General features: G+C 36.9%; 1 protein-coding gene across 1 annotated transcript in view; it reads left to right on the top strand.

The window, feature by feature from the left end:
* NDUFAF2 (NADH:ubiquinone oxidoreductase complex assembly factor 2) overlaps nt 1-4,976 on the top strand; it is a 165,133-nt gene extending 160,157 nt beyond the window's left edge. The window contains exons 3-4 of the mRNA XM_023729453.1: nt 2,688-2,728; nt 4,821-4,976. Of these exons, the coding sequence (XP_023585221.1) occupies nt 2,688-2,728; nt 4,821-4,976 (197 nt within the window). The remainder of the gene's footprint in view (nt 1-2,687; nt 2,729-4,820) is intronic.
* The last annotated feature ends 11,347 nt before the right edge of the window (nt 4,977-16,323 follow it).

Raw genomic sequence — 16,323 nt, 5'->3', positions numbered from 1 at the left:
GTTTTCTCACAGTCTTCTATATATCATTATAGACCTAGAAGATACTGAGTTTTGCTTTTTTGAATCTGTTATAAAAAAAGAAAGTATACTGAAAATTAGTGATAATAATAGCAGTAATTTATATTTACATGTTTACTGTATGCCTGGTTCTGAGCTAAGTATTATATATTTCGCATACAACTTTTACAACAACCCTAAAAGGTAGATACTATTTTAAATTATATTTTACTGATGAGAAATATGATGCTTAGAAATTTAAATAACTTGCCCCAGGTGAGACAACTAGTAATTGATGAAGTTGGGATTTGAATTCAGAAAATCTGACTCTAGAACCTACTCTGCTAAGCTCTATACTGTACTGTCTTTTATGTGATTCTGACACACTTCTTGCAGGCATCTGCCTCACTCCCCTTCCCTCAGTATAAAGCATCTAGCACCATGCCTAGTGCCCAGTAGGCACCTAACAAGTGTGAGCTCTCTATACCTCTGCAGCAGCTCATCTCCCAAGTATTGAAACTAAGACCTGATGATGCTTACCAGCCACGGTGTGGGGCACGGGGGAAGGAGGGAGCGGGGGGGGTGGTTTGCTTGCTTGACCAGATCGGTAGAGAACTCTCTGTAAATGAAAATTTTTTCTAAGTCTTTTTCTTTATTAAATCATAACTAAGTAAAAATTCCAGGGCAATATAATTTTGATATTGCCGTGAAGTTTACTGTATTGTGATTTAGCCTCTATGCCATACTTACACTCAGTTGAATTTGAAAGATGTTCAGTGTCATTAGCCATTAAAAAACCAAACCAAACCCTTGGATCTCAAGTCAATTCCAACTCATAGCGACCCTATAGGACAGAGTAGAACTGCCCCATGGAGTTTCCAAGGAGCGGCTGGTGGATTCAGACTGCTGACCTTTTTGGTTAGCAGCCGAATGCTTAATCACTGGCACCACTAGGGCTCCTTATAGCCATTAAATAAAACAAACCAAACCCGTTGCTGTCAAGTAGATTGCGACTCATAGCCATTCCATAGGACAGAGTAGAACTGCCCCATGAGGTTTCCAAGGAGCACCTGGTGGATTCAAACTGCTGACCTTTTGGTTAGCAGCCAAACTCTTAACCACTTCACCACCAGGGTTTCCTTATAGCCATTGGGGAAATGCAGATCAAAACCACAGTGAGATATCACTTCACCCCCATGAGAATGGCAATGATTTTTTTTAAAAAAAGGAAAACAACAGGTGTTGGTGAGGTTGTGGAGAAACTGAAACCCTTATCCATTACTGGTGGAAATGCAAAATGGTACAACCATTGTAGAGAACAGTTTGGTAATTCCTCAAAAAGTTGAACATAGAACTACCATGTGACCCAGCAATCCCAATCCTAGGTATATACCCAGAAGCAGGAATGCAGACCAGAACCTATGCACTGATGTTCATTGCAGCACTTTTCATAATAGCCAAGAAGTGGGAACATCCTAAATGTCCATCAACGAATGAATAAGCAAAATTTGGTATATGCATATAATAGAGTATTACTCAGTCATAAAGAAAAATTAAGCCCTGAATCATGATGAACTTAGAACACATTATGCTGAGCAAAATAAGTCTAATAATAAGTCAGTCACAAAATGACAAATACTGTATGATCTCACTTACATCAAATAAGCAAACATATAGAAACCAAAGCAAAGATGTCACTTTAAGGACTAAGGTGCGCCTTACGCGAGCCATGATGTTTTCAGTCGCCTCATATGCACGTGAAAGCTGGACATTGAATAAGGAAGACCAAAGAAGAATTGATATTTTTGAATTATGGTGTTGGAGAAGAATATTGAATATACGATGGACTACCAGAATGAACAAATCTATCTTGGAAGAAGTACAGCTAAAATGCTCCTTAGAATCAAGGATGGTGAGACTTCGTCTTAATACTTTGGAGGTGTTATCAAGAGGGTCCAGTCCCTGGAGAAGGACATCATGCTTGGTAAAGTAGAGGGTCAGCGAAAAAGAGGAAGACCGTCAATGAGATGGATTGACACAGTGGCTGCGATAAGCATAACAATTGTGAGGATGGAGCAGGACCGGGCAGTGTTTTGTTTTGTTGTGCATAGGCTCATTATGAGTTGGAAGTGACTCGACGCCACCTAACAACAACAACAACATAGAAACCAAAGATTATTAATATTTACCAGGAGTAGGAAAGAAGGGGAGAGTTTTTGCTTAGAGGACATTGAGTTTATGTTATACTGGTAGAATAATTTGGAAAAGGATAGCGACAAAAGTTGTATGACATAAAGAGTGTAATCAGTGTCGCTGAATTTGTACATGTGGAAATTGTTGAATTGGTGAAGGTTTGTTGTGTATATTTTCACCACAATAAATAAAATATTACTCTGGGAATTGGTACAATTACATGAGGTATGATTATAAAGACATGAAATTGCCCCATCTTTATTCTGTCTACAATGTTGTATTTTTATGGCACAAATCACCAGACATGATATGTTTGTTTATTTTCTGTGGCCCTTTCACTAGTGTATATGCTACAGGAGAGGAGGGACTTCATCTGTTTGATTCACTGCTGTATCTGTAATACCTGGAGCAATATATAGTAGGTGCTCAATAAATCTGTATTTTATGAATGTATATACTACGGAAAATTTACATTTAAATATTATTTTTCTTTCTAGCTTGGATTAGAAGAATGAGAAAGATTCCACCCACTATGGAGGTAAGAATATACAAGGAGAATATTCAAACAGCATGTGTTTATAATGCTGTGCTTCTCAATTGGGGGTTTGTACTCCTGGGAGCCCTGGTGGTACAGTGGTTAAGCACTCCGCTGCTAACAGGTGAGTAGTTCAAACCCACCTAACAGGTCCCTGGGAGAAAGACCTGGTGATCTGCTTACATAAAGATTACAGCCTAGGAAACCCTTTGGGACATTTCTGCTCTGTCACATGGGGTCACTATGAGTTGAAAACTGACTCGACAGCACCTACCAGCACCACCACCACTCCCTGGGATACATGAAGCCTCGGAATAAATATGATGCATCTTTCCAAAGATAAGATACTCCATAGTAAATAATTTTAAACATTTTCATGGTAAAATAAATGTACATATTATAGGATACAATATAAAATTGATATAAATTATAATAATAAAAATTTAAAACAAAATAATAATAAGACTCTTTAAAAGTTAGGGCTTGTAGCAGCCTGTATCAGGATGTTTCCCCAGTCCCCTGGGGGCTCTCTGTGCTGATACAGATTCTTCGGTGGAAAAGTATGAGAAATACTGAATTTCTTGGTGCTAACCAAATCAAGTCCTATTTATTTTGCCCTTCATTTTATATATTTAACTCTATCAAGCATTCTAAGAAGCTTTAAAATATAAAATTAAGAAGTAATGTGTAATCCTCAGTAATAGCTGAACTGAATTTTTATTTAAAACTTTAAAAGCTTATGTTTTGGTGGCTAGCAGAAAAAAAGATAGAAATGCCGTTGTATATATGTTTAAAGAACACGCTTGTTTCATAATCATTTTAAAGCAATAGCATGAAGAGTTGTAAAATTATTTTGTAAAGTGAGTCTTTGATTCATTAGTATACTTTCTATTTAGAGACATTCCCTTTCCACTACTATTTAGGACTTCCTTTCTCTTTTCTCTCTTCTACTTCCTCACTGTTGCGCACCCTGATGACTTGAGTGGGCCCCTGGGCTTAGCCACACTTGTTGAGAGATGGGGTGCTCCAGGGTTGGACTCATGACAGCACATAATTGGCATACCTAGCTTTACTTGCTCCATGCTGACCCCATCAGTGTTTGTCTGGCCAGGGTCTGAGTTAGCACCTGTCTAGACCCATTTCTAGCTTAGTATGTTGTTTCTCCCATTGGCCCTGTCCTACTCTTCTCAGGCCCTTCTTTCCAACGTCAATAAACCGTGGAATAAAATTTTTAAAAATTGACAGTGTGATCCAAAATTCAGAAGTGTCCCCAAGGATCTAGAGTGAAAGGATGGATCCAAGAGCCTTCTGCTTTCCCTTCTTTTGGCCATAGTAGAAGTTACTGTTCTCAGAGGGAAAGATGTTTCTTCTATCCTCATAACTTTGAAAGCTTCTTTATATAGAAACATTGATAGTCAAAATGATTAGATGACTAGGGAAGCAACTGCAATAATGAGGCCTCATGCACCACCCCTGCAAATTTGAAGTAATCCAGCACCTCAAACAAGCTCCAGTCAGAGCAGTGACCAGGTCATCCCATCCATGCCACTCTTTCTTGTCATTCTTGATTATCCATAAAGGAGCCCTCTCATGTTGCCTCTTCTCTAATGTACCATTAGTCACATAGTTTTTTGTTTGTCTGTTTTGTACCAAGAGCATGCGATCAGCAAAATGCAGACTATATGGCAAACTCTACAGGTCAAATGGGCTGAGTTTTCCAACAAATAAATTTGTAAGGAAATAAAAGAGATAGAGGAGGACCCTATAGTTTAAAAGAGATGTTAAATTTTACAAAATAAGCAGGTCTAGACCATAATGTACATTTAGGTGATAAAATGATTTTAAAATGTGAGAAAAATTATTGCTGTAAAAGTTAGATTCAGGGTTACTTTTGTGGGGAGAAAGGAGGTTGTAATTGGAATGGGGCACACGATTCTAAAGTAGCTGGCAAAGTTCTATTTCTTGATCTGGGTGGAATTTGTCTTGCAATAATTCATTAAGCTGTATATTTAATTCTTGTGGGGTTTTTTGGTATATATATTTTATTTTACATTTAAAAAGTTTTATTATTTTGTTTTTGCTTTGTTTTTTAAAGAAAATAAAGTATCTAGAATCTGAAATTGAAGAGTTTAAAGTTTTAGTTGTAGAATGGTGTTTGGTAATTATAAGAACCAGTGTTTGGCTATGGAAGTGGTTGTTCATTTTAGGTAGAGAGACTAGTGTGGATGAAGGCAAAGAACTGAGCAGCTAAGATTTAAGAAGGCAATGGGGAGAGAACACTGTAAGCCAGGTTCTAATCTCTTCAGTCAGTGTGAGAGAGTGATCTGGACATTGGTAAAGATAATAATGAAGAACAGGTAGAGACAGATATACTTGAATTGCAAAAATCCTCCACTCCCCTGTGCCTGCAAAATGGAAGAATATTTTGGAAGTGGCTGGGGAAAGCTAGGAGAAGCTGAACTGACTGTCTGTGGTGGGTTGGAAAGTGAGCACAGTGGAGATTCACTATCCATCAGGCAAAGGCAGATTTCAGATGAGATATGTGGTAGGGAAAGTTTCTGGGAAAATATTAAATGTTAAAGGTAATTTGATAACAAATTCCTAGAAAGGGTCATAAGGAGAGAGAGGTAGGGGTGTGTGTGTATTTATTCGGGAGTGTACAGAGGAACATAAAAAAAGAACGCTTTGCCACTAAGACCAGGAATAAGGCTGGGATGGCTGCTTTTACCATTTTTATTCAATAGTCATTGTCTTGGACGTCTTAACTAATGCAATAAGTCAAGGGAAAAAAAATATAATAAAGGGCATACAGATTGGAAAGGAAGAAGTGAAACTATATTTGCAAATGATATGAACCTGTAGAAAATCCTAAGGAAGGAATCTACAAAATAAAACCTATTAAAACTCGTAAGAGAACATAACAAGGTCACATGCTGTGGGTTCAGTATACAAAATGAATTATATTTCTATTTGTCAGTGAACAATTGGAAAATGAAGTTTTTAAAAAAAATGCCATTTACAATAGCATCAGAAAATATAGAATATGTAGGGATAAGTTAAGCAAAATAAATACAAGATCACTTAAAACTACAAAATATTGGTGAGAGAAAAGAAAGAAAATCTAAATAAATTGGGAGAAGTCTCTCTTCATGGAGTAGAATATTCAGTATTGCTAAGATGTTCATTCTCTCCAAAGTGATTCACAGCAGTGATTCTTATACTTTATCATGCATCAGAATCATTTGGAGGGCTTCTTGAAACACAGATTGCTGGGCTTCTTCCCTAGAGTTTCTGATCCACTAGGTATGGGGTAAGATCTGAATATTTGCATTTATAACAAGTTCCTGGGTAATGTGGATGCTGCTGATCCAGGGCCCACACTTCATGAAACAGTGATCTGTTGATTCAATCAAATAAAATCTAATTAAAATCCCATCAAACTGTTTGAACTTGTTGAGTGTCAATATACTGATTCTAAAATGTATATGGAAATGCAAAGGACCTAAAATAGCTGAAAACAATCATGAAAAAGGAGAAGAAAGAAGGCTTACACTGCCTGGCTTTAAGACTTACTTTAGAACTGTGATAACAAGACAGTATGATACTGGCATAAGGATGTATAAATAGATCGATGAAGTAGAGTCCAGAAATAGACACTATACAGTCAATTGATTTTTTTACATCATCAAAGTGATTCAGTTAGGAACGGAAAGCCTTCTCAACAAATGATGCTGGAATAATTTAATATCCATATAGAGAAAAATGAACCTTGACCCCACCTCACATTATACACAAATATCAACTCAAGATGCATCATAGACTAAACGTAAGCTAGAACTATAATGCTTCTAGAAGAAAACAATGGCATATCTTCACAGAAAGCACTATCCATAAAACAAAAATATTGGTAAATTGGACTTCATAGAAATTAACAACAAATGCTTATCAAAAGAGAACATTAAGAAAATGAATAGGAAAGTAACAGACTGGGAGAAAATGTTTACAGTACATGTGTTTGCCAAAGGACTTGTATCAGATTATATGAAGAACTTCTCAACTCAATAATTTTTTAAAAAGGCAAAAATTAATTAAAACTGGGCAAGAATCTTGAACAGTCATCACTTCATGAAGCAAGATATAAAAATGGTCACTAAGCATATGAAAAGACAGTCAACATCACTAGTCGTCAGGGAAACCACAATGAGATATTACTATACACCCACTAAAATGGCTGCAATTTAAAAGATTAGCAACAGCTATCACTGAAGTAACCATAACTTTCGTACAGCGCTGGTTGGAGTGAAAATATACAACCATGTTCGAAAACTGCCAGTTTGTTTTAAAATCTAACAAACACCTACCCTATGACCCAACAGTTGCTTCCTTCACCACCTTAAAGGCTGAAGGGATCATTTTTTTAGGCACACTTCTTGGGGTGCTCTGCCCAATAGTTGGTCTAATTTCTTGGCGTACCATGTAGGGCCTCCTGATTTGTAACCTGCCCAATTTTCTAGCTTTGTTTTCTTATGCTTGTTCTACCCACCCTGCTCTTCAAGGAACGCCCTTCAGCTGGCATACTTATGCTCGTGCTTAAACTCCATTTAAAGGGCTGTTTAATTGGTCCTTTAAAGTTTTTTAGTGCTTTCCTCAACTTATTTCTCCTCAACTTCTTAATTCATAGTTTATCACTCCTTTCTTGGTAGAACTACACTGTCTTGAACACCTGTATCATAACCCTTCAAGTTTAGTGTTGTAATTATTTGTTTTATTTGTTCATCCTTCTGACTGTATTGTGAGCTATATGGCACAGGTTTGATGTCTTATTCATCCATATGTCATAAGCAGCTAACACTGAGCCTGTTTCATTGTTGGTTAGAAAGACTTTATAGACAGATCTGAAAATCTCAATACGATGTAAGTATATTACATGGTTTCTGTGAAAAGATGGGTTTGAATTTCCAACAACCAACTATAAAACAAACTTATAAAACTGAACGTATTTCTAAGTTGATAGCTGTATTTTGTCACAGAAATTCACATTTAACTACAGATTGCCAGTGTATCATTCAGCACCTGGTCATCAATGCAGTACAAGTTAACACTTGAGAAAACTAATGAGATAGACAACTCTATCCCATTAGAAGCCACTGATAGCAAATATTTTGAAATATTTCTTCTCCTTTCATACAACAAAATAGTTATGATACAGAATAAAGTTTTCTATTTGAAAAAGTGAAATAAATTTATTTCCAGGTATTGACAATATATGATTCAGCAGTAGGTTTACAGGCAGTAGAAAAATGCTAAAATATCAGAGCTCTGCTTACTTCATTTTAGCACGTTGTTGCTGGATCCCATCGAGTCAGTTCTGACTCATAGCTCCCCTACGTACAACAGAATGAAACACTGCTGGGTCCTGAGCCATCCTCACAATCGTTATGCTTGAACCTATTGTTGCAGCCACTGTGTCAGTCCATCTCGTTGAGGATCTTCCTCTTTTTCGTTAACTGTCTACTTTACCAAGCATGATGTCCTCCAGAGACTGGTCCCTCCTGATAACATGTCCAAAATACATATTCTCCATAAAAGAGAAAAGGAAATTCTAGAATCCAGAAGAAAATGGAGTTGGAGATGCTGATGCTGTAATCTACGGAAAGGCATGGGGTTAGTGGGTTAGACCACACTACATAGTGTCTTCTTGTTTCCATGACCGTGTTTCAGATCTGGGCTGGAGGCTAGAAAGGTTTATTTTTGTCCATGCCCAAGGTGACTTAGCTCTAAAAGATTAAATAACGGTGACTGAAATGCCCTTGAATTTGAAATAGTTACCAGAATTCCAATACTGTAATTTACAATAAGAAATTAATATTGGCACAGGAAAAAACAGGAAGTTATTTGGTGAGTATGGCGTTAGGATAAGGGGAGTTTAGTAAAAGAAATACTTTAATTCCATCAGTCGTCCATCTCCCAACGGGGATGGTTTGACACATAGACTGAAAATATTTAAAGTGAATTGGCTATGATTCCCAACATCTATCTCTATACTAGGAATAGTGTTATGATTTGGAATAGAAAAAAAAATTGACAAATGATGGTTAAAGTTTCTTCACCCATGGACAGTGTTTTTTTTAATGGACTTCCAGCATTTGTCTCTGATCCTTTTTTTCTTCGCCTCCCTGTTCTGATTGAGATACTATTTCTTTTCCTATGACAATGGTTATATTATGGTCAAATGTTGCTGGCCCTGCCGCTGTTCTTTTGTATTACTCTTTTCATATCTCTGCTCTAGCCTATAATGTGTTGACCTAACAGTTTTAACTTTCAGAGAGGAATCTTATTTCTGGATTCTTGAGGCCCATTTTACTGTTGTCTCCAAGTAACTGACATTTTTTGAGTAAGTTCTTTGTGCCCGGTATTATTAGGCTTATTTTATGAGTGACAGAATTGAAATGTTTTAAAATTGACATTTTGCATGTATAATTCTACCGCCTTGACTTAAATTGCAAAGATGGAGTGTATGTTCTTGTGGAAAAAATAGACTCCTCTCCCTAACCTAACAATATCATTTTGGGGAATATAGTGGAAATGGATAAGAAAATTGTGAACGTTCATACACTGAGATATACATCAATCTTTAAAAATGAATAAACTAAAACCGCATGTATCAACATGGATAAATCTCAGAAACATGGTATTGAACAAAAGGAGAAAGTTGCAGAATAATTTATACAATGTAATACCATTTATATAAATTCCGAAAGCAGGGAAAGAATAATAGACTTTCTAGTAAAGATGGTGAGTTAAACACATACTTTTTCTTTCTTTCCTCAAATCTAATGAAAATGACAGTGAAAGGATTTATTTTTAAAGGCGTAAACCCACAGAGTCAAAGAAGATTGGAGAGATAAAAACAGCAACAATGTTCTATAAACTGGAAGACAGACAAGTGGTAACTAATTTAGCAAAACTGAGAAGAATGAATCCAAATCTGGCAGAGGAGAAATCCAGAAGCAACCCAATTTAAACCACAGAAACCCTAGAATGCCCAGGAATTGGCAGTGCCAGGAACCTCTAAAAGTGGAGTTGAGCCTGGCACCTAAAATAGTGACCTGGTTGAATATCTGTTTAAGAAGCAATTAGATGCTAATCAATAAATGTAGAAGAAATAATAGAGTTGGGAAATCAGCATTTTTCAACTATCATAGTAATGATTATAGTAATGATTGTTCAGTATCATCAGTGGATACTAAAACCATTGGTTCAAATTTTATTGGGATACAGGATATTTACCTGGCCTCAAAACATCTCCCTACAGGTTACTTATTAATTACAAAGCAAGAAAAGTTACCTTTAAAGTAGTCAAATCTGTCAGATACCATCTTAACCAAGTGATCAAAAGTTGTACCAAGTAGGACAAACTTGACATTATATATGCCTCCTCATATGATGCACTAAGATACCATTCATGTAGTATTCTTGCCAAATATTGATAACCTTAATCTAATCATGAGGAAACAACCAGAAAACCTAAATTGCGGACATTTTATAAAACACCAGAACTGTCATGTCAGTAAGGAGCCCTGGTGGCACAGTGGTTAAAATGCTTGGCTACTAACCAGAAGGTTGGTGGTTGGAATCCATCAGTAGCTCCGTGGGAGAAAGATGTGGCAGTCTGCTTCCAGAAAGATTTACAGCATTGGAAACACTGTAGGGCAGTTCTACTCTGTCTTATAGGGTCTCTATGAATCAGAATCAACTCAACGGCCGTGGCTTTGGTCGTGTCAGTGTCATGAAAGATTGAACTGTTGCATTTTTGGAAAGACTAAAGAGACATGACAACTAAATGTAACATATGATCCTGGATTGGGGGGTTTGTTATAAAGGACAGTATTGGGATAATTGAAATTAATGGGAAAAGGAAAACAGTCCAGTCTTTTCAGGACTGTTTTCCAGGAAAATTTGAGAGAAGAAGTACCATTCTGAAAATGGAGGTATTAAATGAATATTTACTTACTGAAAATGAGACCTGCAGGTCTCCTCCTCCATTTGGATCCCAGAATGAAGACAGGCCTGTATGCTCCAGGCAGGATATTAGAAAATCCTTCTCTGGGGATTCTGACCAGCCAAGAGGAAGGACCTAAAACCTCAGTTAGATTATCCTACAGTGAAACTCAGTTGACAGACCTCATCTGTGGTGTCAGACCTTCTGATCAGATTTACCCAGAAATACTAGACATCTGAGAAAGTACCTAAAAAATGAAAGAGACCCAAATAAACAAATAAACAGAAAAACGCAACCTGGAAAGACTTAAAATAACTACTATCCTCAAAGATAAGGGAAGATATTGCAATCACAAAGGAAGACAGAATGCTATATAAGGAAAGGAAAATTCAAAGAACAAAAAGCTCTTGGAAAATAAAAATATAATAGAAATGAAATGTTAATAGAAGGATTAAAGCCTTTTATTGAAGCAGTTTCCCATAAAGTAGGGCAGAAAGACAAAGATGGAAAATAGGAAAGAAAAAAATCAGAGAACCAGTCTAAGAGGTCGAGCAACATTGAAAGCTAGAAGATAGTCGAGTAACAATATCTTTAGCGTACTTACGATTAGTGAATTCCAACCTCAGATTCTGTACCCAGTAAATATCATTTAAGCTTGAGTGCAGAATAAGAACATTTGTAGACATCCAAAGTCTCGTAGAGTTATCTTCTACAAACTCTTTCTCAGGAAGTTACTAAAGAAATAAATAACAACAACAGAAAATGGGAGAGTGAGATTCAATAAACAGAAGTTACAGCACAGGCAAAAGGTACTAGATTCTGGAGGGCAACAAGTCCAGATTAGAGTAGGTAAGAAGGATCTATGAGAGATTTTTTTTTTCAAAAACATGAAATGCATAACATACCTGATACATTTGAACATATCAAGTGTGGTTGAATTATAGATAAGTATATTACAGTGTTGAGCCCTGGTGGCGCAATGATTAAGAGCTCGGCTGTTAACCACAAGGTTAGCAGTTCGAATCCACCAGCTGCTCCATGGAAACCCTATGGGGCAGTTCTGCTCTGTCCCATAGGGTTGCTGTGAGTTGGAATCAACTCGATGGCAAAGAATATATTGCTATGCAGGGGAGAAAGATGGGGCAGTCTGCTTCCATAAATATTTACAGCCTTGGATATCCCGCAGGGCAGTTCTGTTCTGTCCTGTAAGATTGCTGTGAGTCAGAATGACTGGACAGCAGTGGGTTTGGTTTGTTTGGGTATATTACCAGGAGTTGGAATTGACTCAGTAGCAACCAGCAACAACAATAACATGGAAAATAATCAAAATTTATTTATTAACACCAAAAAAACTTGGTGCAGGAAAAGGAAAAGTAATCCTACTATACTACATAATTCAGTTAGATATTCAAATATAAATATTGAATATTGATCTATAACTGTGTTGAAGAGTATTAGGGAACAAGAAATATTGGGTAAATATTTTCAATAATAAGAAGTTAATATACAATGCTTACAACTGAAAAATTAAGAAATAGTAATATAAGAATGTTATTCAGATATTATGGGGAGTTTAGGGGCAGAGCCTGCTGTACAACTGTTGGGCATTTTTCTGACTCCCTGGTTTGGCCTGTGGGGTCGCTATGAGTTGGAATTGTCTCGACGGCAAGAGGTTTGGTTTCGGTTTTGATTTGGCTTGCTGTGACAATAAACATCAGCTAAATGAATATAAAGTAGTTGCTTCTGAGGAAGGGGATATATTTTTCATAATAGGACTTTTAGAATGATGTGGCCCTACAAACTATGTGAATTTAATTTTAAAAAAATGAAATTTAAAACACGCATACACAATGCTATAGCTTGGGGAGCTCTATCGCATATATAACAGGGTAAAAGCGGTGAGGAGATTGCAGGGAGGAAGCAAACTTTCTACAGAGGGCCAAATGGGAACTATTTTAGGCTTTTTGGGCCATATGGTCTCTATTGTAACTGCTTAACACTGCCATTGTGTGCAAAAATAGCCACAGATAATGTATAAATGAATAAGTGTATCTGTGTCCAATAAAACTTCATTTACAAAAACAGATAGCAAGTGGATCATAGTTTGCCATCCCTTGCTATTGATCAGTGGTTTTCAAATTGGGATGATTGTACCTCTGGGTACACAGAGACTTCTTATCGGATATACAGGTGTGCATAGCTTTAAGGAGTTTCATTTCCAGGTTCTCTATTTTCATATGTAGGCTTTCCTAAAATTGATCTGCCTGAGAACTCCTTCTGGTCTGCCAGTTCTGCTTTTCAACTTCTTCTTTCATAATCACCTGTCTCCCACTTTTCAGAAGAAAACCTTATTCCTGGTCCATACTAAATCTTACTATATAGTGCATTACCTTGGGGTTTAAGAATCTCCCGGGCACCAAACAACAGCACTCCTGAAGAGTGAATCTCTCCGGAGGAAAGTTATGCGAGGGCAAAGCAGAGAAAGCTTCAGTAAAAATTATTAATGGGGACAACACATTATTTCAGCCAGGTGACAAATTCATGGCAAGGTTCCATGCCTTATAGTCTCTGTCTACCTAGCTGCTAGCTATCTGTTTATCTGTCTTAAAATTAAAATTCACAGGTGAGAAAGTTGTCATGAGTATGCATAGTAACACATTTATTTGAATTTTAAAATTAAGTCAGACTTTTTCTGAAAGAGAGTAAGTAAATTTGGTTGATTGGGTTGGACAATAAGGACTGGCTTTGCCAATTAAGTTATATGGTTACATTTTCTGTAAAAAGAAGCTAACCTGCAGCTCCAAGACTTTGATAAAAACATATTTAAAGCATGCATTCAATATGCAATAAGCTGGAAAGTAGATTCTTTGCCATTATTTAAGTGTCAACTTAAATGTGCAAGGTGGTACATAGTTTTTCAAAAGTCTTAGGAAATAAATGCACAAAAAATTTAGCACACCACTGCTACCATTGTTTGTGAATATATAGAGACATAGTAAAAGTATAAAAATTTGCAGGAAATGGTAGACAAGAAATATAGGGTTGTTATTACCTCTGGGTAAAGGAAAGATGTAGAGTTTGTAGGGGGGCTTTGGTCATATCTATAGTGTTTTGTTTCTTAAGTTGAATGGTGAGTACATGGGTGTATATTATATCATTAGCTATACTTATTTGTACACATAAAGTATTTCATTAAAAAAGAATACCTGGCCAATAAGCACGTGGAAAAATGCTCAAAGTCATTAGTCATTAGGGAGATGCAAATCAAAACCACCATGAGATACCATCTCACCCCAATAAGAATGGCAGTGATCAAAAAAACAGAAAACACTAGGTGTTCGTGAAGATATGGAGAAACAAGAACCCTCATTCATTGCTGGTGGGATGTAAAATGGTACAGCCACTGTGGAAAACAGTTCATTGGTTCCTCAAAAAATTAAAAATAGAATTACCATATGCCCCAGCAATTCCACTCCTAGTTATATGACCAAAAGACTTGAAAGCAGTGACGTGAACAGACACGTGTACACCAATGTTCGTAGTAGCACTATTCACAATAGCTAAAAGGTGGAAATACCCCAAGTGTCCATCAATAGATGAAAGGATAAATAAATGTGGTGTATACATACAATGCAATATTAGTTAGCCGTAAAGAGGAATGAAGTCCTGATGCATGCCACAACATGGGTGAACCTTGAGCACATTATCTAAGGGAAATAAGTCAAACACTAAAGGACAAATACTGTATGATATCACTTAAATAAAATAAGCAAATATATAGAAACCAAAAGTAATTAGTGGTTACCAGGGGTGGGAGGGAGGGGGAAAGAAGGGGTTGTTGCTTAGAGCACAGTGAAGATATTTTACTGTGGTGGAATTATTTGGAAAAAGAGTGAAAATTGTTGCACAACTTGAAGGATGTAATGTCACTGAAGTGTACATATAGAAATTGATGAACTATTGTATGTGTTGTGAGCATATCATAATAATAATAATAAATTTTTAAAAGACTACAGTGAAACCTTGTAATCATGTATTTTAGAGTCCCTGAGTGGTACAAATAGTTAACATGCACAGTTGCTAATGAAAGGTTGGAGGTTCCAGTCCTCCTAGAGGTGCCTGGGAAGAAAGGCCTGGCAGTCTGCTTTGGAAAAATCAGCCATTGAAAACCCTATGGAGCGTAGTTCTACTCCGACATACATGGGGTCGCCATGACTTGGAATTGACTCCGTGGCAACTGATTTTTGGTTAATCATATATTTTATATGAACATGTTTGGATCCTGATAGAAAAATAAAATATTCAGAATAAACTGAAAAATGAAATACTAGAAATTAGAAAATACCAAATGCGCATAAGGAATTATCATAGCATTATGCATAAGAAACAAATTAGTGTAGCTTAGTTTTTGGAATTCCTTTTAAAAGCCTTACTGATTATATATTTTTATTTCTCATTCACTTACTTGTCAAGCACCTGCCATGTGCTTCATAGCTGACATAATTTCTTTGTAGGCTTCTTTTGCACATACCAAGCTGCCTTAGATACTTTAGATACAACACTGCTAAATTATGTTTAGATTCCGTTTTCAGTATCATTTCTTTTCTCTGTAAAACCGAATTAATGTCTTTTTTAAGGTTATGAGGAAAAACATTTACATATTGCCTTCAGAAATTGGATCTTATTGCTAGTTTACACAGGAGTAGTATGTCTTCGATGGTATGGTCACTCTGGAATCTTCCATTCCAAGGTGGGAATCAATGTATCTTCAGCTTGAACAATACCCCATTCTTTGTTTATGTGCTAGCATTTCTCCTTCCCCAAAAGAGAAGATATGATTGAATGGGTTTACCACTATCCCCAGTGGAAGATTCTGGTCAGGCAATGTTTTATGTCAGTCGTTTGGCCTCCATCATGCCTAATCAATTTGTGCTTATCTTTGACCAGGCAAAGAAGCAGAGTTGTCTCCATTCAGCAGTGCTTGAAGCTCTACAGTTTATACAGAAATAAATCACTCAGAACATGGGGGAGTGGGGACAGAGCCTGCCAGTATAACTATTGGACACTTATGTAACTCTCTGGGTTGGCCTATACTATGACCTTACTTGATTACTTTTCCTTTATTTTATTAAAAAATTAATATAACAGACAGTTTTTAAGTAAGAAATTACCCAAAATCCTCTGGCCAACCTCATAACTTTTAACTTTAACAAGTTAATGATGCACACACTGGTTGTTGTTAGGTGCCGTAGAGGTGGTTCTGACTCACAGTGACCCTATACACAACAGAACGAAACATTGCCTGGTCCTGCGCTGTCTCAGTCTTCTAGTGCTGCTCTAACAGAAATACCACGAGTGGATGGATTTAGCAAAGAGAAGTTTATTCTCTCACAGTCCAGTAGGCTACAAGTCCAAATTAGGGCATCAGCTCCAGGAGAAGGCTTTCTCTGTGTCGGCTCTGCATCAGTCTTTCTGTGGTCTAGGAGCTTCTCTGTGCAGGAACCTCAGGTCCAAAGGATGCCCTCTGCTCCCGGCTCTGCTTGCTTGGTGGTATGAGGTTCCCATGTGTCTCTGCTCACTTTTCTCTTTTATATCT

The sequence above is a fragment of the Trichechus manatus genome, unplaced genomic scaffold, assembly GCF_000243295.1.
Source record: "Trichechus manatus latirostris isolate Lorelei unplaced genomic scaffold, TriManLat1.0 scaffold00029, whole genome shotgun sequence".
Taxonomy (NCBI): Eukaryota; Metazoa; Chordata; class Mammalia; order Sirenia; family Trichechidae; genus Trichechus; species Trichechus manatus.
The sequence above is the reverse complement of the archived record's forward strand: the minus strand, read 5'-3'. Positions and strand labels throughout refer to the sequence as shown.